The sequence below is a fragment of the Aulonocara sp. 'chitande type north' Nkhata Bay genome, linkage group LG4 (assembly GCF_057382095.1).
Source record: "Aulonocara sp. 'chitande type north' Nkhata Bay isolate Kocher_YH1m ecotype deep benthic linkage group LG4, A_spYH_male_GT1.1, whole genome shotgun sequence".
In the NCBI taxonomy this organism is placed as follows: Eukaryota; Metazoa; Chordata; class Actinopteri; order Cichliformes; family Cichlidae; genus Aulonocara; species Aulonocara sp. 'chitande type north' Nkhata Bay.
In genome coordinates, this window is record NC_141347.1 from 5,690,815 (window position 1) to 5,714,608 (window position 23,794).

A 23,794-nucleotide genomic window follows, 5' to 3' on the forward strand; every position below is an offset into this window, starting at 1 on the left:
CTCATGTGATGGCTCGTCAGTGTTTCTTCTGGTATGATATGGAGAAGGATGTGCGCAGTCATGTGAGAAATTGATATCCCATGCTGATCTCCTGGAAGAGAGATCCTGTGATCTCCAGAGTAGCCTGCTATGTTGACCGTAAGCGCAGGCCCTCCTGACATGAGCGCTATCACGAGAACCAACATACATTGCAGCTTCTAAAACAATGGGATAAGCTCACATTCCTCAATGGTGTCCTCTACAGAGTTGTGAGGGACCTTCTGACCAAACACAAGAGATTCCAGTTTGTGGTACCTGACTCCTTAAAACAAATGGTGCTGTCTGGCATACATGACAACGCTGGTCATCAAAGTCAACCTCGCACACTCTCCTTGGCTCGTCAGCGTTTCTTCTGGTATGATATGGAGAAGGATGTGTGCAATCATGTGAGACCCCAACAAGACCCCAGAGCCAGCAGCTAGGGCCCTGTTGGAAAGCATTAAGACCTGTGCTCCACTGCAACTTGTAATAATAATAATAATAATACATTTTATTTATAGGCGCCTTTCAGACCCTCAAGGCGAGGTTATGAAGCGCTTTGAAAGTGAGAAGCAGGATCTTGAAATTGACACGGAGGTGAACTGGGAGCCAATGGAGCTGTTTAAGAACTGGTGTTATATGTTCAGTGGATCTAGTTCTGGAAATAATACGAGCAGCTGTGTTTTGAACCAACTGCAGTTTATGGAGGGATTTATGAGGTAGATTTGTGTAGATTGACTTCTGGTCAGCTGAGGACAGCAACAACAAGTCTGTGGATGTCCTTGTAATCACTGACCACGTCACAAAATTAGCACATGCATTCCAATGCCAGGATCAGACAGCTAAGAGAGTTGCTAAAAAGCTTTGGGACCAGGGACCAGGGAGCTAGTTTTGAGAGCGAGCTGCTTGCAGAGCTTCTGGTTTTGGGTGGCGTTGCCAAATCTCACACTTCACCATACCACCCCATGGGTAATGGTGCCACAGAGAGATTTAATCGCACCCTTGGAAACATGTTACGGTCCCTCCCCCCCAGATCTAAGCAGAAATGGCCGCAGATGATACAGTCCATGACGTTTGTGTATAACTGTACGGCACACGAGACCACCGGCTGTGCACCTTTCTACTTGATGTTTGGGAGGGTCCCAAGGTTGCCAGCTGACCTCATGTTTCGGGATGTCCTTCATGATGACAACATTTGTGACTATGATACCTATGTCAAGTCACTGATGGATGACCTGCGTTCTGCCATGCTCTAAGCCCAGGAACTCAGCACAATGGAGCAGAGACACCAGTCTGACCAGTACAACAGAAAGGTGAAGGGTCTGCCTCTTTCACTGGGAGACCAGGTGTTGTTGGCAAACAAGGGAGTCAGAATGAAAAGGAAGCTCCCTGACAAATGGGAACCTGTTGTGTACACGGTAGTCGACTTGGATCCTGCTCTTCATATCTGCTGTATCAAAGACAGACAAGGTGCATCGCAACCTGCTCCTTCAAGTTAACTTTTTGCCCTTGGACACAACTTTGAATGACGACGCTGCACATCCTGCTGTGAGCGTTGTCAGTGGCCCCCTTGAGTCTGACCTGGATGGGTCTGTGACATCTCTTGGGGACACAGGAGCTGTACCTCCGGCCACCCATACTGTCGATACCGTCTACAGCATTGGCAAGAGTGATGACCGCACACTATCATGGATTCTTCTTCTTCTTTGGTGCAACCCTATAAATACAGTGCACCCCTTTGGCCTCTCCCCGCTTCTACAATTCCCCTGTGGGAGAGGTGGGTGTCATTTCTTTCCAGACACCGTACAACACACATATAATGTATATTTAGCCACCCTGATGTTTCTGATTGTGTGTCTTTAGTTCAATTATTGTCATCATTGTGCCTGACTTTGCTAGATGCTGTAAATGTAAATGTGTAGTACGTGTGTGCCACATATGTGTTATAGGCACAGTTAATGCTAGCGTGAATAGATAATTCTTGCTAGCTTGGGAGTTGTGGTGGGTGGAGCTAACCCTCTTCCCTACTTTGCATTTGGTTGTAGGAGCTGGAGTGGGCAAGTTAATTACTTTGTCTTTCTTTCTTTTACCGTTCTGTCAGTGCGCCCCAGGGCAGCTGTGGCTACAACTGTAGCTGCCTCCACCAGTGTGTGAATGTGTGTGTGAATGGGTGGATGACTGGGTGTGTGAAGCGCTTTGGGGTCCCTAGGAGGGACTAGTAGAAGCGCTATACAAATACAGGCCATTTACCATTTACCATTCATTATCAGGTATGTCGGATTTCGTGTTGGTGGTTTTTTTTAATCTTGTGTCAAATGTAAGTTTGTACTTTATGTTTAATGTAAAAAAATAAATGCAGGCCCTTTTCTACAATTCCCCTGTAGGAGAGCAGCTGGAGTGGGCAAGTTAATAACTTGGAGGTCTTTATTTCGTTTACCTTTCTTTATCAGACACAACGCAGGAACACTGGTTACATTAGCCCTGCCACAGACTGGTGACCTGTCCAGGGTGTACCCTGCGTCTTGCCCAGCTGGGATAGGCTCCAGTGCCCCCTGTGACCCTGAAAAGGATGGATGGAGGGAAGAAACACTCTTTTTGCCCAAAGACTTTGAAATAATAATAATATTAATAATAACATATCAAAAAGCTTCTAATGACGCTCCTGTACATCTGAAACAGCTTTGTGCTGATGTGCAGTGAGCCATCGCCCAGAACCAAACCAGTTCGTGGCTCTATCTTCGTTAGAGGAGCCCACAGCATCGCGGACACAAGCCAATATGGCGGCGTTAAACCAGAGGGGGCAGTAACGCAACTCAGAGGCACAGAGGCACCCTAAAGAAGAAAGTGTTCCGGACACGTGGTGCAAAGTGGGTGTGTTCATTGCGCTGATGTAAACACAAAATACGCCTCACAGCTCGACGGATAATCGTGGTGGACTGAGCTGCTGAGGTTAACCCAGAAAGAGTCGTCGGCGGTGCGGAAAACCCTCCGTGTACGTCGCGTGTAATATGCTCTAAAGCACCGAGGGGGGCGCCATGGATTTCTACATCAACCTGAAGGTGAATTTCAGGGGAAATTCCAAGAATTTCCTGCTGTCGGGATCCGAGACCAAGAGCTGGGAGTCGATGGAGGCCATGGTAAGCAGAGACGAGCAGCAGGCCTGCTGTCAGACACGACGCCACACGCATGGCGCTCACGCAGCACACGGAGGGATGGGGGTTCAGCCCAGCGGGTGTGACGGCGACAGTGTGCGGGAAGTACCGGGAGTGCGTCACGTCGCGCAGACCTGTGTCCCGGCCCGCTTCGTGACGGGCCGCACTCATTTCGAGCAGCTCCACGGGCGGGCCGTGATCCCTGCTTAGACACTAGGCTGTTCAGGACGTGCTCGCCCCTCCAGACTGAGCCACACTGTTGTGCATGTCAGAGCGAAACACGCCGAATAATAGAAAAATCACTGCGTGACCTTTAAGGCTCTGCGTGGGTCACAGTGGGCATCGGGGAGGTAAAGGCAACGAGTCAGACAGGCCCGTACACATTCCTGCGTTTTCTGCCCAGCGGTTTAACGTCACCACCAGCAACAGCGTAGCCAATTCACCGCCATGCGCAGTGGTTCACTCCGAGTGCAGGAAGTAAACAGACGAAACAACCACAAAGATACTCCACGGCTGCAGCACGCAGCGGGGGTGCAGGAGCTGTGTTTGTGTCCTCACTGCGAGCACGACACGGGCACACGCTCCTTATGTGTAACTAACGTTATGCTGCTTTCCTAACGTTGCCACAGAAAATGGAACAAATGGAAGCATTTCCACTGAGCTGGTGCATTTTAGTAACGCAGTGACAGATCCGAGGATGAAAGCCTGGCTGCATTTATTTATATCTGTTATCAAGTGTTGGTTTAATTCAGATACACGCACAGATTTCTCTAATATTTGCCACGTGTAGGACTTCGGCGTGTGGCGTAATAACCATAGGATAATATAGATGTGAATGACAGAGCTCAGCTCATTACTGTGTACTGTGTTAAATCTGTGAGTCTGACATGCACCTCCTCAGAAATGCAGCTACGCACTGCAAGGATGCAGATATCCAGAGCTGCAGTAGATCTGTTTGGCAGTGCAGAGTAACGGAGCCCTGAGCAAGAGCCCAGTTATATATGACTGGGACTGGAAATGCAGTAAGTCAGGAACAAGAAGGTGAAACAGGCTCGGAGCCCTGCATGGTCGGCTGTACCTGGAGCACATCATTGGTGTGAGTGCTGCTGAGTCACAGACGTTTGGCTGCTGAGACTGTTGCAACGGGTTTAGCATTCACTGTTTTTCATTTGATGCCGATCTGTGAAACAGTACGAGCTTATATGTGTTTGTGTCAAAGGCATGCACTGTGCTGCTCAGAGCATGTGAACAGCTAGCAGGAGCGTAGATGGAGGCCTGTGACCTGGTCCCTGTGGCTGAGGGATCATCCTCCTGATAGTAAACATACAGGAACAACTCCTCCCTCAGTCCCTCAGCAGCTGAAGCACTCGGCACACACAGTTGTGATGTCGTCCTCATTTACAATCATGGATCTGAATGTGTTCACTCTGTGCCTGATGTGTAAAGTATACACTTCATTTTATTGTTTTGCTATAACACCACAATAACAGTTATGTCAAGAGAGAGCACTTGTGTTACAGTGTGAGCGTAATCAGAGAGCTCGGTCCTGACAGGATGAAACCTCCGACAGCATCAGGCTCAGGAGGGGCAGCCACGGTCAGCAGGTCTGGGGAGGCCTGGGTGTGGGTGAAACACAAACTGCAGGAGATAAATCCACAGTTTTGTTCAAACACTCATGCAGCCGAAGATGTGACTGAGGTGCAGACACTCGGTGTCAGTGCACAGAGCTCAGCTGAAGTGTTACATTAACTGAATCAAGGCAGGAAACACCATCTGGTGACGTTCGTGGGCTTTTGCTCGAGCATTGATCGAGCTGTGATTGGTTGAGTGCAAAATATGCAAAAACAATTCTTCTATGTAAAACAGTTTTAGTGTGTGACCTTTCACCCTGTAGGACTGTGTGTAAGACTGGCTTTGAACCAGAAGTAAGCAGCAGCCCTCTGTGGGTGTGTGCTGCTGTCAGCTCTGCAGGATATGATGGGCTCATCATTCAAGACTTACCAGGAATGAAGTTCAGTAATGGATTCATAAGCAGTCAGTGTGGGGAGGCTCTCTGTTGCTACAGTGTTCTGGGTCAGGTCCAGATGTTTCCAGCCTAATTATAGAAGAGAATTATAACCGTCGAGTCCTGAAGTAATGACATGTTTTGAGTAGTTGTCTTGATGCATGCTCAGTCGTCAAGGTGAGCAAATCCCAAAAGGTTGTTTCTGTTTTCAGTGACTGCAGGTTTCCAACCTTATAAACAGCACATTTGCATAATGACTGACACTAGCACCACTGAAGGAACAGTGGGGTCAGTTTGTGACCATTGATATGCAAACTGTCATGATCATTGATCAGGGGCCACGAGTCTGAAAACATCCAGATGAACAGAACCAGCTTTTGGGGCCAGACCAGCTTTGCAGAGCAGCCATTCAGAGCTATTGTGTAGCACCACACGTCTGAGATTTACAGTGAAGAAGTAAATAAGAGTTGACTTTGGATGTGGCAACATCTGTCTGTCTGTTACAGGTCAAGCGCTCCTTTGGCCTGTGCAGCCTGCAGCTGACCTACTTTGATGAGGAGAACGAGGAGGTAAGAGACTGAGGAGTGCCATACAAAGTGAGATTAGTGAGTAGGTACAGCTAACCTACAGCAGTAGAATGTGGTAGCCTAGCTGAATGACTGTGGTAAGTTGTGCCTATAACACTTTGCTCACATTCTGACCAGGATTCACTAACAAGTGAGCAGCCCTGTATGAAGGAGCGATCCTTGAACTCCAGGAGTTCCTCCATGTAACGCATTCTTAGCACATATTTATGTAATCGTCTTCTCCTTTTCTTCCTCCAGGTGTCCATTAACAGCCAAGGTAAGTGCACCTGGGCAGTCACATGATGCTACACATTAAACAAAGTCCAAATAAAAGTGCACTCATGTTAACGTTGGTCATTTCTGCTTGTGTTCCAGCTGAGTATGAGGAGGCTCTGAAGGTGAGCTCATTCACGGTTAAAGATTCAAGAAGTTTATTGTCATGTGCTCTGCAGAACACAGACGGTTATGCAGAGCACCTGCTTAGTCTGCAGGCTCCCTTCACACGACTACAAGAAAGTAATAATAGTAAAACAGTGCTTTGTGAATCCTGCAGCTTATATGTGGGTGTAAACAGAAGTTAGAGTGCGAGTAGTTGCAACACTGTCACAGTGCTAATATATCCAGAGCGATATCAGGGTGTATATATGTACGAAAAGTGCAAATTTCCAGTTATGGATAAACAGTTGGACATAGGCAGTGGTTCAGTAGCCTGTGGATAGAAAGTGTTAGTGTGGTGTCCTTGCTTCCACACTCCTGTTCCTTTACAGTGCAGACGTGACGTGGAAAGCTTCTGTGGAGTGTTTGTTTGCTGGTGTCTTGGAGTGCTGTGTTAGCTCGTTGTGTAAGCAGCGCCTGTTTACTTTGCAACGTCAGCTAAGATGTATCGAACCCCCTCACATCCAGCTCCAGCACAGATCCCTGACCTGTGTATAGCACAGATCCACCTTCATTGATGGACAAGGCATAGAAAACAGAACTGGGTCTAACATGCAGCCCTGTGGAACTCCACAGTTATTCTTAGTGTATGAAGAAGACTCCAGATTTACGGAGGATATTTTCACGTCCCGCCCATGCTATCATCCGCCATAAGCTTCTATTTCATTGTGATGTGATATGAAGGGTGTGTCTTTACCATCTGTGATTATCTCTTTTATATTGAGATCATTTGGCCTCATGTTTGGGTCGATAGCCACAGCTTTCCCAATCCTGATTCCAGGCTTCTCCACAACTTTGATCTGTTTAATTGATAAAGAAATAAAGTAATAATAGCCTACTGGTGTTTCTCTTCTTTCATGGTTTGTGCAGTTACATTTGACCCATGAAAATAAAGACTTCCTTATGATATAGTATCGCTGTGCTTACTGCTCTTCTTAAGTGAAGCATTTGTGTTGCCGGTGACGAATCTAGCGGAGAAACTGACGGCGTGTTTATTTTCCAGAGTGCGGTGAGGCAGGGGAACCGACTGCACATGAATGTGTACGAAACTCGAGGCCAGCCGACGAGGGTTGCCACCACCAAGGCCAGCGGAGCAGAACCCAAGAGGGGCTTCAGGCCCCCACAGCACTGCCCTTCACTTGCTCAGGTGGTCAGTCGCAAGGTCCAGGCTGCAGTGCCAGAACAGGGCATGGTAAGAGCCCAGCACAGGCTTCATTCTTACTGCATCTATCCACTGCTGCGCCCATATGTTTGCATGCACATAGATGATGTTCTTTTGTTGCTCAGGTGATCATGAAAGAAGTAAAAGGGACCAAAGAAGAAGACAAGACTCCTCCAGCCTGGTTCACCTCCTACATGGAGAAGGTAAGAACGTCCTGATGAGTGTCATAGCAGTAACTCCGCTAAACGACTGATGACTAAAGTGCTCGCTACTGCATTCAGTTTAAGGACCAGGTAGTTCGTGAGGCAGTGGAAAAGATCTGTCGGGAGTTTTCAGGACAGTGCTGCATCCACAAACCCCTGGGAGGGGGAGGAGGAGCAGCAGGAGGAGCTGGTGGAGCTGGTGGAGGTAGAGTGGAAGCTGTAGGAGGAGCAGAGACCCAGCAGGTCCCCGAGGTGTCCTCTTCCACTCTGCCTGGAGCTCCGTCCTCCTCAACTCCTCCCTGCTCGTCCTGCAGGGGGCAGACTACTGGAGGAGGCTATCAGTGCAGGTATGTGTTGTTGAGTAAGTTCAGTCTTTGGATTCTGCTTGTTGATTTATCTTTGTTGGTGAAAGACGCTGTCCCGGTGTCGCAGTAGGCCTGGGTTTAACTCTAACACTTGTCAGTGTACAAATGAATAAGCTGCAAAACGTTGTTACCAAGCAGAGCAGGGCGATGTGCCCCAAAATATTTATCACGATACGCATTTGAACATCTGCAATATCGATATAACTGACGATATAATTGACATGAGACAAAACACTTTACAACTCCACAACTTTATTAGTGCAAAAAACCCATCAATGTATTTTCACTGAAACAAGCAGCTGTTTTTTATCTGCATTAAAGTTATATAAAAATGTAACAGAGAAAATTCCTCGCTGACAGTTTGACCAAAAAGCATTTCCAGTGGAAACTGGCCGACACATCCTCAGCATAACCATGTATAACATCCACAGAACTTAAAAAGAGGTTATACACACACAGTACGGTAACATTATGTTGAAGCACAGTACGTATCACTCCGCGAGGCTCCGCCTACGATAGTCGTACTGAAACATCTGACAGATTTTCGTGTACCACATAAAATCGTTTCGAGGTCATAAACACGACCAGAGTTCATACATAAGGCACACGGGGTTATAAGGGGCTCTGTCGACTTTCAGAAAAATCAAAGGATTGATTTTAAGTGCGCCGTATTTTCCAAACAACACGGTAATAACGACGGCCCGCTAGCATGCGCTACCAAAAATAGTGCTTTGTTGTGTATCTGACGGACGAAAGCTAAACCAGTTCCACACCAGTGAAGCTGCAGCATTTTTACAAACCAGTTCTGGTTCATCGTTTCATTCAACGATCCGCTTTCGCCTCTTCTCGTTCTGCGTCGCTGCCATGTGCGCATGTAAACAAAGGCACTGCGCATGCGTGTTTTACCCATATTCTATCGCCATATTTCATTTTCCCATCATTGCCCAAAGTTACACTGTTATTACCATGAACGGTATGATATGGCCCAGCCCTATTACCAAGTGAACATTTACCCTGTGGCCTCGCTGCTGTAAAGGGAGGATGTTGGTGCTCTAACTTCAGCTCTGCACACAAACTGTTTGGTCACATTGTGCAGTTCCTTGCGTTCTCCTTGCATGCCAGGAGCTGTTATCTCTGCAGATTGTGAAGCTGAGTGCGTGCTCTTCATCACAGTGTCAGTTTTTAGATGCAGTCTCACGTTTCCTCTCATCCCTCTGGGCTGTTTCACTCCACAGCGTGTGCACCTCTTGTACTCTGTGCGAGCCCTGCAGCTTCTCCCACGATCCCAGTCACAATCTGGTGAGAGCCAGGACTCCCCTGTCCATCCCGGAGCACGGATCACCGGCCCCAGACCACAGCAGGTGTGACACAGCTACCGGACTTTAACACGTGTTCATATTTACCAAAAAGCACAAACTAGCTTCATATTATCAGCTTTACACACTAAATATTTAAAAACATGAATGTTTGTTTTAAAGATATGTGGTATGAGTGTGAGCTGATGCAGGGCTGTCTGAATCCAGTATGAAATGCTACACCTGGCTGTAGACATTCCCATAATGCTGATGTTACTTCATCTCGATCCATTGTTGTTTAGGTTCTACAGGCGGGGGGATCGCAGTTTCCGAAAGGCAGAGAAGCAGCGGCTGAAAGCCGAGAAGCGCCTGCTGAAAGCCGAGGTGAAGGAAATCCGGAAGCAGCTGAGGATGGAGAGGCGGGGCATACAGTGGAGCTCGTCCCATCGAGACGGAAGCTCCTCCCCCGTCCTCCTGCAGCCTCGAGCCACACAGCACAACAGCCCAGAGTAGGTCCCAACCAAGTTAGGCTGCAGGACGCACTTCAAATATCTCAGTGTCGATCTCCTCATGTGTGATTCCAGAGTAGCTCCAGAAACAAAGTCTGTCTTTATTCAAACATCAGCTCACACAGTCGAGTCACAGCGAGGCGCTATCAGCTCGTCAGGGGTCGGTGTGGACGAAATGCATTTCTGTGAGCCTGAAAGCTTTTGTCCACCTACTACGGCTTCCCCAAAAGTTGAAGCACATTTAAAGATGAATGGTGATCCTAGGTTGTTATAGTGCAATGAAGTGAATAGACTGTGGGAAAATATGGCAAGCAGACTGCAGCAGTCAATAAGGCGGTCCATTGTAACCGCTGCTCTGGGATGATGGGAGCTGAATGACGATATGAATGAGTTTAAAGTGAGACGTGATGAAGAATTTGAATAAAGGGGTTTTCCTCTTGTTGCCCAGGCGACCAAAGCGCCCCTGTCCCCTGGTGGTTCCTGCCATGACGGCAGCGTTTTTGGACGAAAACCTTCCTGACGGAACGCGTCTGCGTCCTGGGACCAAGTTTATCAAGTACTGGAAGATGAGGAACACTGGGACTCTCAGCTGGAGTGCTGAGACTAAGGTAAAGTCTCAAACAGCAGCTCATTAACAGCTTGGATTCTCCTGAGAGCACCTACACCAGAACGAGACCTGCTCGCCGTCTCAGAGCCGTGAATATCATGGACGCGTCCATGTGTGTACAGCACAGACGTGACCTGACGGTGTGCTGGCCACAGTGACGCAACTATATTATTCGACCCACCATTAGATGTACTTTTTACATTTTGGGGGAAGTGTAACTGTTGGCTGGGTTGCCATAGAAACAGCTATACTCATGATCCCAGGTGATGAGCGTCACTGACCGGCGTGATTACCCAACCTTTGTAGTGAAATGTCATCACTGACTAACACAAATTCCATGCTCGTCGTCACATCTCATGAGTTTCAGGTTCATCCCTGGTGCTTTGTGTTTAAACAGGCTTAGTTCAGCCGTGCTTTGTGTTTCGTGTAAACAAACAGCAACCCTGTTTCACTGTGACCAACCAATCCCTCCTTAACAGTGTTAATAGTGTCAAACATTATTCCATCACGTTTAGCAGCAAAGTGCTGACATTTACTGACCACAGAGCGTCACTTTGCTCTTTGACCTCAACACCTGTGGGAGGCTTTGGTCCACTGTGCAAACTCCCACTAAGGAACCATTATATTATGTCTTGTTTGGTTCCTGCAGCTGAAGTTTATGTGGGGAAACCTGGCAGTGGGATCTGGAGACCGCTGGAGAGAAGTGGCAGTTCCCTTCCTGCAGCCGGGACAGGTGAGTGTGAGACATCCCACCGAGCTGTGGCACGTGTCCTCGTGAAGCACTGAAACAAGCGTGTGTGTGTGTGTGTGTGTGTGTGTGTGCGTGCAGGTTGGCATAGTGAGCGTAGCGCTGTGTGCGCCCACTGTGGAGGGCTCCTACACATCTCACTGGCGTCTGGCCCACGCTGGGGAGCAGTTTGGACCGAGAGTGTGGTGCAGCATCGTGGTCGACCCTCTGGCTCCAGCAGCCATGATGGCTGATGGGATCCTGGTTTCACCCTGTGTCACACCGCAGGTAGGACGAATGCAGTTCAGGGAGGCTGAAATCATTTGATGTAACCTTTATTCAAACTTTAACTCTGTAAGACATTCCTGCAGTTTAGCTAATTGGTGTGAGAGGGTTGGGGTGAGATCAAGGATGGTTGGTTTGTAAATTTCATACAAAACAAATTGAAGTTTAGATGGTTTAAAAATGAAATAAATTTCTGGATGTGCAAATTCACAAATGAGGTTGATGTGAATGTTTGCCTGCAGGGCAAGAACCCAGTAGCCAAGGATGGGAAAGCGTGTGCAGCTTCCAGGGAACAGCCGTTGTTGTCAGTGGACCAAGAAGAGTACTACATCCCGTCTGTAGACCTGCTCACTGCACAGGTAACCTGCTGTGATGCTCCTCCCCATCCTAGCAGCTAAACTTCAGTATGCTAACATCACGTTACTGTACGTATACTGCAGCTGACATGAAGGTGGAATAATAATAGCTCATATTTTATCTGTTTATTCAAATGTCCATGAATGTGCAGTGAAGCATCTGTTTGTACAGATCATAGCACAACCAAAGTAACTGCAGCTGTGTAAACTTGTTGCCTGTGAAGACTGGGACTGGTCCACACTGGCAGTCAGTGTGCTGCTCTGTCTTTGATAGTAATCAGTAGGGCTGGGTACCGGTGTCGGTTCTGACATAAACGGTAGTAACCAGACCGAAAAGCAGCGCACATTTTGCTGCTTTTTTTTCCTGAGCTGTGACACACTTTGGATTCTAGCCAATCATTTTACGTTTCCGAGGATAGTAGGCGGGTCCAGGTACGTACGTTCTTTTAGAGCAGAGCTACAGATTAAAAATGCCCAAGGCGAAGCGGTCTAAAGTCTGGCTGTACTTCACAGCAGAAGATGCAAACTCAGCAGCAACAAGTGCTTTAAGCTGATACTGTGATACTGTCAAAGGAGGTAACACCTCGAATCCGATGAAACACCTGGCGACGCATAGCGTTTTTTTAAAAGCCGAGAAATGCGCCGTATTTGATAGCTTGCTGCGAGACCTCACACCGAGCACATCTGCTGCAGGTGTGGTGCCTGTTATCGGACCCGGAGTTAGCAACATCCCCCAAAAACCCGAAGAGGAGAGTCCTGGCCATTGTTTAAGCACTGCTTCCAGCCAAGAGTGATACCATATATGCCCCATAGCTGCAGAAAAGGCTAACATTGTTATCTTTTTACAAAAAACCAGCTGAACATGAGAGGTTTTTGGACAAAGTTTGTGTTCTCCATTCCTTAAGCACCGGTTTGAGCACCATTTAAGCACCGGCACCGTTTCAAAAGTACCGGTTTGGCACCGGTATCGGATAAAACCTAAACGATACCCATCCCTAGTAATCTGTTTATGATACAGGCTGAAATGAACTGTGACAAACGAGCAACAACTGTAAATCTGCTTCCGTCTAAATTCACATTCAGAGTCCACGTGTCTCCATGGAGACAGACTTTTAGTCAAATTTATTGTCATCAGAATAAACGAGCGACACGATCCTCCAAGTTTGTGGATGCGATAAATGAAGAATGAGGTGACAGAGCTTTTTAGTAGATACAGCTACGTCTGAGTGACAGCGTGGGGTTAGTGTAGTTGGTCCGTGCAGGCAGGGATCGAACCACCAACCTTCTAATTAGTAGGCGACCTGCTCTACCACCTGAGTCACACCAACCCCCGTTTGCTTTTGTAATTGCCTATGCAAGCCTGTGGGAGGGGCTTTTCAATCTGTTCCTCCAAAAACTCAGCGTAACGTGGCTTCACTGTGGGCCAAATGCTGATTGGCTGACAGCTGGATTGGTTTGCGAAACACAAACACTCACGTCCACTCCAGCTTAGACAGGGAGAGGCTGAGGTTTGCAGATTACACAGCAACTGGACTGAAAATCCGGCGCAGCAGGGCGGCGTGGCAGGGCGTGTGTGGAGCCATTAGAGCCGTCATTCACCTTCAAATTCACTGAAGTTATGCAAAGTCTCATTTCCCAGTAAAATATAAAGGAAAGGGGTGTGGCCTATGACTCGTACTTACTACAGGATGGCACTTTAACAGCAAAGTGACTCAGGCACTCAACAACCCTGCACTTATGTAGCAATAAGTTGAGTCCTCTGTTAACAAGAAACGTGTTACAAATGATTTGAAACATCTTCATTTATAAACTGGGGCTCTGCCTTGGATTGTACTGGTTTGGAGACAGGTCAGGTGACCTGTAGACTAGCCTTGTAATCTGTTACCTGTTGTTCATTTGTCAGGATCTTCTGTCTTTTGAGCTGTTGGATATCAACATCGTCCAAGAGTTGGAGAGCGCCCCCACCAACACGCCTGCTGGTAAGAAGAGAACAGCCAGAACACTCGTCCTGGTTAAGAGACACGTGTGTGCACTACAAGCACGTCAGTTATGTGAACAATAAAATAGTCAGATACAATCTGTTGCACCACAAATACCGACGTTCAAACTGTAACATGCAAAGACAGCAGATTTCTTTCAGACACGGCGAGCACAGCGTCCTCTGAGCAGTGGCAGCATCGGCCCGACACACTGACGGAGGCCGTCTGTGATTCATAGACGTTCATGTTTCTTTGACCTCGTAGTTTGATTAGCGTCAGGTGCTGTGACCCTGATCGAGTGGGGAAGCAGCAGACTGAGTTTGGTTAGACGCACCGCTTTCTGTGGCTTTGTGCAGTTCAGGTGCTAAACTGGTGTGTCTGCAGCCCACAGCTGATTCACTGGAAACACTCGGAGCGTAATAAATGACGAATGAGGCTGGAACATTTCAGTCTGCACATCAGAGACCGGTGCTCTCAGCTTCCAGACGCAGTGCTCTGACACAGAGCAGGTGACCAAGCTCTCTGAAGTGTTCCCCACGTCGGCTTCAAAACCACCGCAAATGTTACACTTTTGGAAAAACTGCCATTCGGTCTTCGTTCTGTCAGCCGGCTGTAAAAGTCCACGTGCTGTAAGAGCTCAGTGCTGTCTGTGTTTCTCCTCCAGACATCACACCCTGCATGTCCCCTCTGTCTCAAGATGGCCCTCTGCTGGACAAGGGCAGCCCCTCCTTGGGTCTGATTCAGGAAGAGACTGAAGTCATCAATAGCATCATGGGTAATGAAGTCCCAATCCTCCTCAGTGTTCTCCCAGTTTATTTAAAGGTTCTGTTGAAACTACAAGTACTCGTTAAAGAAGCCGCACCTGACTGACTTGATTCAGGTCCCTTGAAAAACCCTGTTTGGCTTCCCAGCATGCAATGGGGTGAAGGTTTTCTTCTAAGACTGTCCAGCTGTTCACAGCCATGCAGTTGGCTCTCTGACTGTGAGCAGCTGTCCTGCTGATACAGCTGTGTTCAAAAATGAAATGGGCGTGTCTTGACATTTGTTGTCTCGCTGCTGGTCCTCAGATGTCCCCCACGGGGTAGGACCTGGAGCTGAAGGGGGCGGAGTCCCAGCTCAGGAGGAAGGGGAGGATGACATCAGCGGTACTCAGTTTGTTTGTGAGACTGTGATTCGCTCGATGACCCTGGAGGAGGCCCCTGATCACATACCTCTGAGAGGATCCTGCCCAGGAACAGGAAAAGGTCAGTGACACGCCCTCGGCGCCGGCTCGTGCGTTTAAATGAATGATCATTTGTTTGGCTGGAACGCGTCCATGTTCACATACAGTCTGTTCTGGCTGGAACGTCAGACTGCAGCGTGATCTGCTGGTGTTTCACTGTGGTCCTCGTGTTTCCTTTCAGTGGTACGTCCAGCTGCTCAGGGCTCCTCCTCCTCGCTGTCCTGTCTGAGTAAAACGGTGAAAATGGAGGAGAGTCCCGACAGCTGCTCTAGCAACTCCAAGACTCCCATGAAACCCCTCGTTGGTCTGAAGGCGTCCATCCCTTCCCCACTGAAAGCCTCCCTGCCCACTCCAACGTCTGTGCCCCTGAACGTGCTGCCTGGCCCGAGCTCAGCACCGGGGCCGCTCCACGCTTCAGCCGGGACCGCCACGCTGCCCGAACACACCGCCACAGGTGACATTTTTAAGTTGATATGTTGACTCAAGCAGCTTCTCTGTGAGAAACAGCTGTTTGCACCAGTTTGGGGGTGAGCGTTGACCATTTGCAGACTGTATATAAAGTGGAGGCGGCGTCTAATTTGAGTGAAGATGTCACCGTATGACTGGGCTGGATTCAAGGACAGTGAGGTGTGATGGCGGCCTTGGTTTGTACGGGAGCAGACTTGAAGCTCTGGGTTGCAGCTTATGGTCAGCTCAGTGTTTGGGAGGAGCTCTGGAAACTCTTTCAGCTAGCATCAGCAGGAGGGGCGCCACTGAAACCCCAGGCAGCGGTGCTAACGGGCAGCCAGCTGACATGTGCTGTGACAGCACAGTTGAGGGTCTGTGTGGAGCTCCTTCACCACAAACAGGAGGACTCTGTCGAGGAACAGCTGTTTATGCTTTAAATGTCAGCTAATTGCAACACTTTGTACGACTGGGGCCGATTATTGAAGAGCTCGTGTGTGAGGAGCAGCATTTTAAATTCTGGGTTTAACAGGAAGCAGTTTAGTTGCTACTATTTGACAACAAAGGCGACAAACCGGCTCACACAGGTTTCACCACGGTCATTCAGTTTAAACCCAAAGTGCTCCCACACTGCAGCCTCTGCGTTTGCCTTTGAATCCATTCCATCTGTTTTCCAAATCCCAACTTTCTGTGGCTTGCTACTCCTCACGGCGCTGTCATGCACCTGACATAAGACGCTAAGGAAACAAGAGGGGAGGGGTCGGTCGAGAAATCAGACAAACTGTGTGTAAGGCCCAGGTGGACGATAGGTGATCACTGGTGTTACAGCTGGGGGGGACGAGGCTAAGCACCAGTCTGTCTGGTCTTTGGTTGATTGATAAGCTGGAAAATTGCTGCCACAAATAGAAAGACTCGATTTGTTGATCAATTTATTAAGTCGTGTACTAACAGAAATGATTATGTTCCTTTAAATGAATCAAGAACCAATCACAGCAGATGGCCCCGCCCCTCCCTGAGCCTGGTTCTGCTGGAGGTTTCTTCCTGTTAAAAGGGAGTTTTTCCTTCCCACTGTCGCCAAAGTGCTGCTCATAGGGGCTCATATGATTGTTGTATGTATTGTTGTGGGGTCGACCTTACTATATTAAGCACCTTGAGGCGACTGTGTTGTGATCTGGTGCTGTGTAAATGAAACTGAACTGGACCTTTAATAATCCACATTTCTCTGCTTTACTCTCTGGTGCTGTTGTGGATACTGTATTGTTCTTTCTTTGTGATGTTTTTATGTTTACGTTGTTTTCAGTCTGGCTGGGAGCTGACTCAGTCTCTGGAGAGCCCCGTTTTGGGGGGTTTAATAAATTTGTCCAGATTTCTAGAAGTGCGATGGTCTTGCTCCTGCTTCAAGTCTAAGCTAGGCTCCAGCTAGCTTATGTGTTAAAACCTTGTGCACCTTTCTAAAAATCAAGCTACGCATCAGGTCCACACACTACACACCCTCAGGTCCTCTTTTATGTTTCTAGCTTCTGCCGCCATTTTTGGGCACGACAGAAGTCGAAGCGAAGCTTGAACCTCTGTGTCATGAGTGGGAGTGAAGCATGTGTCCCAGCATGTGTCCCAGCATGTGTCCCAGCATGTGTCCCAGCATGTGCACAGCAGCCAGTCACACCCAGCGTTTGCTTCCTTGGTCTCATCACAGGTGAAGCTGAGGAGTCGCACATGGAGAGCATCTGTGTGGAGCCCAGAGTGAGGGAGAAGCAAGAAGAGGAGGAGAAGAGGGATGTAATGAGGAGTCGCTCCTCCTCCACGTCCTCCGAGGATTACATCATCATCCTCCCCGATTGCTTTGACACCACTCGGCCCCTGGGAGAGTCCATGTACAGGTAGGAGCCGTGGCTTTGGAGTGTGTGGGAGAACCCTCGGCTGTGGGACAGTAATCAGTGCTTTCACTTTTTCTTTGTTCTCGGTCCCGCTGCAGCTCTGCTCTGTCCCAGCCCGGAGACGTCCAAGCCAAGACCGACACAGACCCAGATACCCCCTCAGCTGAGCGTCGGGACAGTGCCGCAGGAGAGGGGGAGGCGGACGAGGTGGATGAAGCGGCTCCAGGAATGGAGCTGTCAGGAGCCAGCAGTGCCAACGATATGCTGTGTACATCCCAGACGCTGGACGATGAGCCGCTGACTCCTGAAGTAGTCACCCCGCCTCAAGCTGTCGTCACATCACAGTAAGCATGAGAACGTTTCCTCAGGAAAGCTGGTCTTTTCCTCAGACCGACCGCTCCACTGCTGCACCACATCTGCACCACATCTGCACCACAGTAGCGCCATCATTTACAGCGTTTCAGGGCTAGACCTTCATCAGGCAAAGGAGATTACTAATGCTTTCTTTCCTGCTTGTGTACAAATGATCACCTGTCAGTCACAAAATAGCTACCAAAATATGTTAGATGGTGTGCCGTATCATATAAAAACATTTTTCCTTCATTTAAACAAGATTCAAATACAGCGAGCCGAGTCATGAAGCTAATGAAGCGGCACAGGCGTTGTTGTTGTGCGGACAGTAAATGAGCGAAGCAAACATGTTTGTGTTTGACAGCCCAGAGAGCAGCGCAGAGAGAGAGGAGGAGGATGCCGGCGCTGAGGAAGGAGCGCAGGGTTCAGAACTGCACCAGACTGAGGACGGTAGGCTCCTTACTGGGTCTCGCTGTCACTTCAGTCACAGTACCACTCTGATGAAGTCCACGGTGATCGCATCGTTCTGTCTTGCAGAAGCAGCTCCTGAGCGCGCTCAGACTGATCCTGAAGCTACTGACACGGAGAAGAACGACCCCGAGGACCCCAGGTCTCTCTCTCTCACACACACACGCACACACATGCACACACACACACGCACACACACGCACACACACACGCACACACACGCGCACACACACACACACGCGCACACACACACGCGCACACACACACGCGCACACACACACACGCACACACACGCGCACACGCGCGCACACACACGCGCACACACACACGCGCACACACACACACGCACGCACACACACACACACACGCGCACACACACACACGCACACACACGCGCACACACACACACGCGCACACACGCACACACACACGCGCACACACGCACACACACACGCGCACACACACACACACGCGCACACACACGCACGCACACACACACACACACGCGCACAATGAAGCTATCACGTTTTTATTCGTCCATCCATCCGTTGGCTAGGTTTGGTTTATCGTGCAGAGCCTACATGATGCAGCTTCTTTCAGTTTGTTTTTCAACTTCCTGTATCTGCTCTTCAGTATGGAGCGTGCACACCACTGATACTACAAATCTCAGACATCAGAGTCGCGCCATCATCCGATCACTTTGAATGTAGCTTCTAATAGAAACGGACAAACGCAGGCTTCCAGGAGACGGGAGGCAGATTATCTGCTCGCTAACATAAAAGCTAAATAATGTCTTCATGTTAAAGTAGTGAGACTGTAACAAGCTGCCAGTCCAGCTGCCTGCTGCTGTTTGTCCGAGTTTCCCAGGCTCACAGGACGATTCGCTGCCTTTGAGGCTCAGAAAGTGAAGTTAGTAATGTACAAAGGTTCAAATGAAGCTGATTGAACTGCAGTGCTGTTCGAAGTATGACTGTGCAGGCAGAGTCCTCACAGGTCAGCCTGAGGTCAGGTTAAGGTCAGCTCAGACGCACATACGTACAGGAGTCGTCTCACCGTGGCTCTGCTGAGAGCCTGGCCCATCGTTGTGCTTCTAAATCCCAGCTGCCAACTAAGACAGAAGCAGAATAATGTTTTGGCCCCCCGAGTAGAATGACGAGCACTAACAGTTTGGAGGCAGCATGAAGTCCAAGGATGCTTTCTGGTTTCTGTTTGCTGCTGTAACCTTTCCCCTTGCAGACAGCTCATAAATAAATTCACATCCATGAATCGTAAACACTGATAAGAGAGAACAAAAGGATTAACTCTCCAAATGTTTGCCCTCCTCAGGCAGCAAGGCCTCACCGGCGGCCTGGTGAAAGGAGCTCTGTCAGTAGCTGCCTCTGCCTACAAAGCCCTGTTCACCGGACAAGGCCCCACACAGGTGACACATTTAGCAGCTTTTTTCTCCCATATTCACATTTGTGTGTTTTGGAGTTTCAAGCCTATTTTCCAGTGTTGAAGCAAACGTCACAGCCCAGGTTTGAACTCTTTTCTCTGCATGATAGCGATGCAACACGTAGGCGACACAGTTGTGGGGCTACACTTACATTAATCAGTCCAATGCAAAGCTAATTGCACTACCTTGGAAAGGCTTTTAAGCTGGGGCTGCATCCCTAATCCAGGAGAGCAGGAGCCAGCTGGCGAAGGTGCTCCCTGATCAGACGGTGCTCCCGATGCTCGATCAGTTCCTGACGAGGGGACGCCACGCAGTCGTGACATGTTGCACTCTGCTTTTATTTACATTGTACACAGCATGTTGTCAGCAGTCAGACCTTCAAACACTTCAGATACAGACTCATTCAGGCCTGTGCGGTAATCAGTAGCTGGCTCGCTCGACTGATCCGATCTTGTTTCCACCCAGCCTCCAGTGGATGCATCCACCCAGGACACCATGATGGCCGTGCTGGTGGAGATGGGTTTTGCAGACCGCTCTCTGAACCAGCGTCTGCTAAAGAAACACAACTACAACCTGCTGGACGTGGTCAACGAGCTCGTTCAGATGACCGACAATGACTGGTACTCTACACGCTACTGATGACGAGGAGGCCAAACTCTTCCTCCTTCTTTTCAGCTCTCCACTAATTTGCCCTTTTGGACCGAGGATTATACTATGAGCTTGTCAGGGGACATTCCAGCAGCCCTGGATCCTCCAGCGGACCATCACCCACCCACTGTCTGTAGTTTTAGTACTTTCAGCGTAGATCTTGGTAGTTGCAGGTTTTCTTTGCATATCTGTCTAAGAAAGGTGAAAACAGGCATTCTAGGTCTTCAGATGTGAATCACACCACATGCTAACATCATGGATTTTAACGAAGTGTGAAGCGTGAAAGCATTCGCTTCCATCAAACCTGAGCTAAAGTTGTGTTGGCTGCAGAAACTCCACGGTTGCTGTACCTGCTCCTGTTGGTTGCAGGGATCCCAAAAAGCTACAGACGGCACCCTCACGCGTTTCCTTTGCTCAAGTCCACAGCAGCAGACTCTCACAGGTCGCCTACCGAACCCGCTCGCTCAGAACATCTTTGGGCTAAAGGAAAATGCAGCTTCGTGCTGATGGTCCTGCTGAGGCATCAAGTCATCTCATCTCCTCAGAGTCTCGTTCGCCTCGTCCAGTCGGCTCCATCACACCAGCTGGTGGTGCATGTTTCTGCCTATTGTGGTGACGACTGTAACAAGCAGCTCGACTGGTAGTGAGCTGATGCTGTTCACGAAGCTAGCATTGTTTGCAAATTTCCTTTGGTTAGATATCATTGGCCTGTGTCCCAGAGCAGGCCCACACAGCTCGTCTGCACAGTGTCAGCTGCAGGTTTGCTTCTTTCTCTTTTATTTGAGCAGCCGTTCCAACAGCTACTAATAACTTTATTATCGGGTTGTAAATAATCACACTGACTGTAGGTAAGCAGAACTGGTCAGGTAACGTAGTGTGTGTGAGGCTTTACTGTATAAAATCTGACCCTTTGGTGTTTCCAGAGCTCCAGCTGGAGGAGCAGGACTGCTGCGACACATTCGTGTTGATGTGACTTGTGATGATGAATGCAATGAAGTACTTTGATGTTTAAATAGCCGTGCTATTCAAAACACACATTCCCCCTTTTTTGAGTCGGTTTCCCAGAACTCGCACACGTGCTCAGCCCAGATCATCTGAGTGACGCTCTTCATGCTGGTAACGACGTGTGTGATGAGCTTTTTGCAGCGTGCCGTTTTGGTTGCGCGTTGCCTTTGTCCTGTAACTTTAGTCCATCACTGGGATTTTCTCATATACACTAAATACAACATGTGTGCATCACCTGTTTTAGAGAAGTCACTGGAAACCACTCAGTGTAGCTGAAACTGAGCCGGACTGTTAGCTGGTGTGTGATTTACTGCTGTTGTGAGTCAGTGGTGGTGAACAGACTTCACTGTCCCACTGCATGATGGTTAACTAGCTAATCAACCAGGTTTGTTCAGCACTCAGAGCTGCAACCTCGCGGAGAACCAGTTTACCCAGAGCTGCTGTGGAAACACACCAGTTCCTCTGCATAGAGCGATCGTAGCTAAACTTGATGAGCAGCAGCGTACGTTCTTCCTTTCCTGTCCTCTGCGCGTCCCATCTTCTTATTTCCCACCCATGTTTACATGCTTCTGCTGTTTTGAATGGAGACGCAGTTTTGTGGCTTTAGACAAAGTTCATTATCAGATGAAGGATTTAAGATGGGCGGACGGCGAGCGGGCACGACGTGCTTGCCTGTTCGGTTTGTGGTACGTCTGCTCATTAGGGTCAGCTGAGGGGCCGGGTGATTGCGACTTGATTTCAGCATTAAGGTTTGGTAGCTATAGTAACACCTTTGGAAATGGATTTCCCTCCATCCACTAGAGAAAGTTCCAAAGAGGTGTGCGGGTCACGAGGGGCTCGTTGCCACGCTTGTTGTGAATCCCAGACACACGTGGTGCTGCAGACGTTGGCGGGCTCGGTCAGGTGTGCACAGTAAGGTCGCTGCTCCTTCCTTTTGCTCGTAGCTGGACCCTGAGCTGACTTCATTAGTAAAGTAGTGGGCTGAGTTAGTTTAAGTTCTGCTTTGACTGCTTGAAGGCTGTTTGTAAGTCTGACGGCGTGTCTTTAGGTGTGCTAGTTAAAGCTGCTCTGCAGTTTTAGTCTCATACTTTGTAATAACGGATGTTTTGTTGGTGTGGTGCGATACGCTGCGTGCTTCTATACTTTATGCCGTTACACCTCACGTCACATGGTACCCTGTCTGTGTCGGTCTGCACTGGTGCGTGGTTGATGCAACATGTCTGTGCAGTCCAACAGGAAAGCAACAGTGTGGGTGGAGCCTGAGGCAGACGTGCAGGTCACATGCTGGGTGGTTGAAACGATTTAAAGAACAGCATGAGCTCTTTGTTCTAACTTTTGTCTTTCCTGCTGCTGCCTGAAGGACCAGAGGTACAGCCCCCACACTGGGCCACGTTTTTGACTCAAACAGCTCCGGACGTCTCGCACGGATGTTTAGATTTTTCATCAGTTTTAGGCATTCATTATTTCTTTTATATTAGCGTTTCATAAATCATGCTGTCGGGTTTCACCCTCTCGGATAGGTAATTAATTTGAAAGGTAAGAATAAAAGTGTCCTGCCACAGGTTCAGTGTGGCCTGCTTCAAATGAAGGTCAGGTGTGTGCCGTGTGTCATCGTGCTGAAATGAGTCGTCATGTGTGCCAGAAGCTGTGGTTGGATGAAATATGTTCAAATTGGGGAAGATGTATTTATGGGGGAAGAAAAACGGGGGATGGCTCTTTGCTTTTTTCTGTGTTGCACTTTATGAATATTGTATGATGTACAAATCAATGTCTCCAATTAAATGCATTACACCCACCTGAGGCTTCTGCTTGGTGTGTTAGAAGCATCACGTGCAACTAAAAAGGTCACGTTTGTGATGTCACCTGTAAATAGAAGCAACAAACATGCTAGATGAATGTCATCATATCTTTCACAGTGTCAAAGATGGGACTGTTGAGCGTCTTTGAGCAAGTATCTTGTAACACTGTAGCTCCTTTTTAAACAGGAAGTGACCTCTGACAGAGGCGGGTTTAGGCTGAGGAGGAGAGAAAAAGAGTAACTGAGGAGAGTTTGGATCTCACGTCCATCAGAGGTGGAGGAGGAACAGTGCTGCTGGTAGCATCAAATACTACTCTGGGATTATTCTGATTATGATTTTTTAATTCTGTTGAAATAAGATCTTGACTTTCACGGCCTCATAAAAGTGGGAAAATTCTCTATGGACAGCCAAACCCTTACAGCCGCCTTTCAGTAGGAACATCGCTTATTTAACCAGGGGAGGCAGAAGCAGCAGGAGCAACCACAGCAGTGCTCACTGAAAGCATGTACTCAGCATTGTCATCAGGTAAGGCTAGATGCTGGAGAAGAGCATGTCCTGCAGTGTGAGTAGTGCCACATACGTGTTAAACAAAGCTGTTCATGAATCATTGAGTTAAAGTCTGACTGTGATGATCCTACCCGACAGTCAAAGATGCACAAAGCTGAGGCTTTATTCGAATACCACAACAGGGCTGAGCTTTCCCAATTTTAGCAATAATCCTCTTCTTTAGACATAAATCTTTTTTATGCAGCCACATGATGCCCACAATGTTCTGAACACTGGGAGATTTTGTTCTCACGCTGCCACGTTTCACTGATAAACACAACAAGTCATTTCAAATAAACTAATTGTTCATTAGACACTAAAACGGACTCCGCGTGGGC

General features: G+C 48.5%; 1 protein-coding gene across 3 annotated transcripts; it reads left to right on the forward strand.

Annotated features, from left to right (window-relative positions):
* Positions 1 to 2,896: 2,896 nt before the first annotated feature.
* Positions 2,897 to 22,921, forward strand: nbr1b (NBR1 autophagy cargo receptor b). Of its 3 annotated transcripts, XM_086288120.1 has the most exons (23): positions 2,898 to 3,155; positions 5,682 to 5,744; positions 6,000 to 6,018; positions 6,117 to 6,139; positions 7,180 to 7,368; positions 7,464 to 7,541; positions 7,620 to 7,888; positions 9,142 to 9,267; positions 9,504 to 9,710; positions 10,159 to 10,318; positions 10,967 to 11,050; positions 11,147 to 11,332; positions 11,572 to 11,688; positions 13,589 to 13,664; positions 14,329 to 14,439; positions 14,732 to 14,908; positions 15,068 to 15,340; positions 17,024 to 17,207; positions 17,303 to 17,548; positions 17,920 to 18,005; positions 18,093 to 18,165; positions 19,350 to 19,443; positions 19,924 to 22,921. In XM_086288120.1, exons 1-23 carry the CDS (start codon positions 3,054 to 3,056, stop codon positions 20,095 to 20,097), a joined length of 3,117 nt encoding a protein of 1,038 aa, XP_086144246.1. In that variant the 5' UTR covers positions 2,898 to 3,053; the 3' UTR covers positions 20,098 to 22,921. The 3 variants fall into 3 exon arrangements, with proteins under 3 accessions (XP_086144248.1, XP_086144246.1, XP_086144247.1); XM_086288121.1 differs by lacking the exon at positions 19,350 to 19,443 and having other exon boundaries at positions 19,924 to 20,093; XM_086288122.1 differs by lacking the exons at positions 14,329 to 14,439; positions 14,732 to 14,908; positions 15,068 to 15,340 and having other exon boundaries at positions 2,897 to 3,155.
* The last annotated feature ends 873 nt before the right edge of the window (positions 22,922 to 23,794 follow it).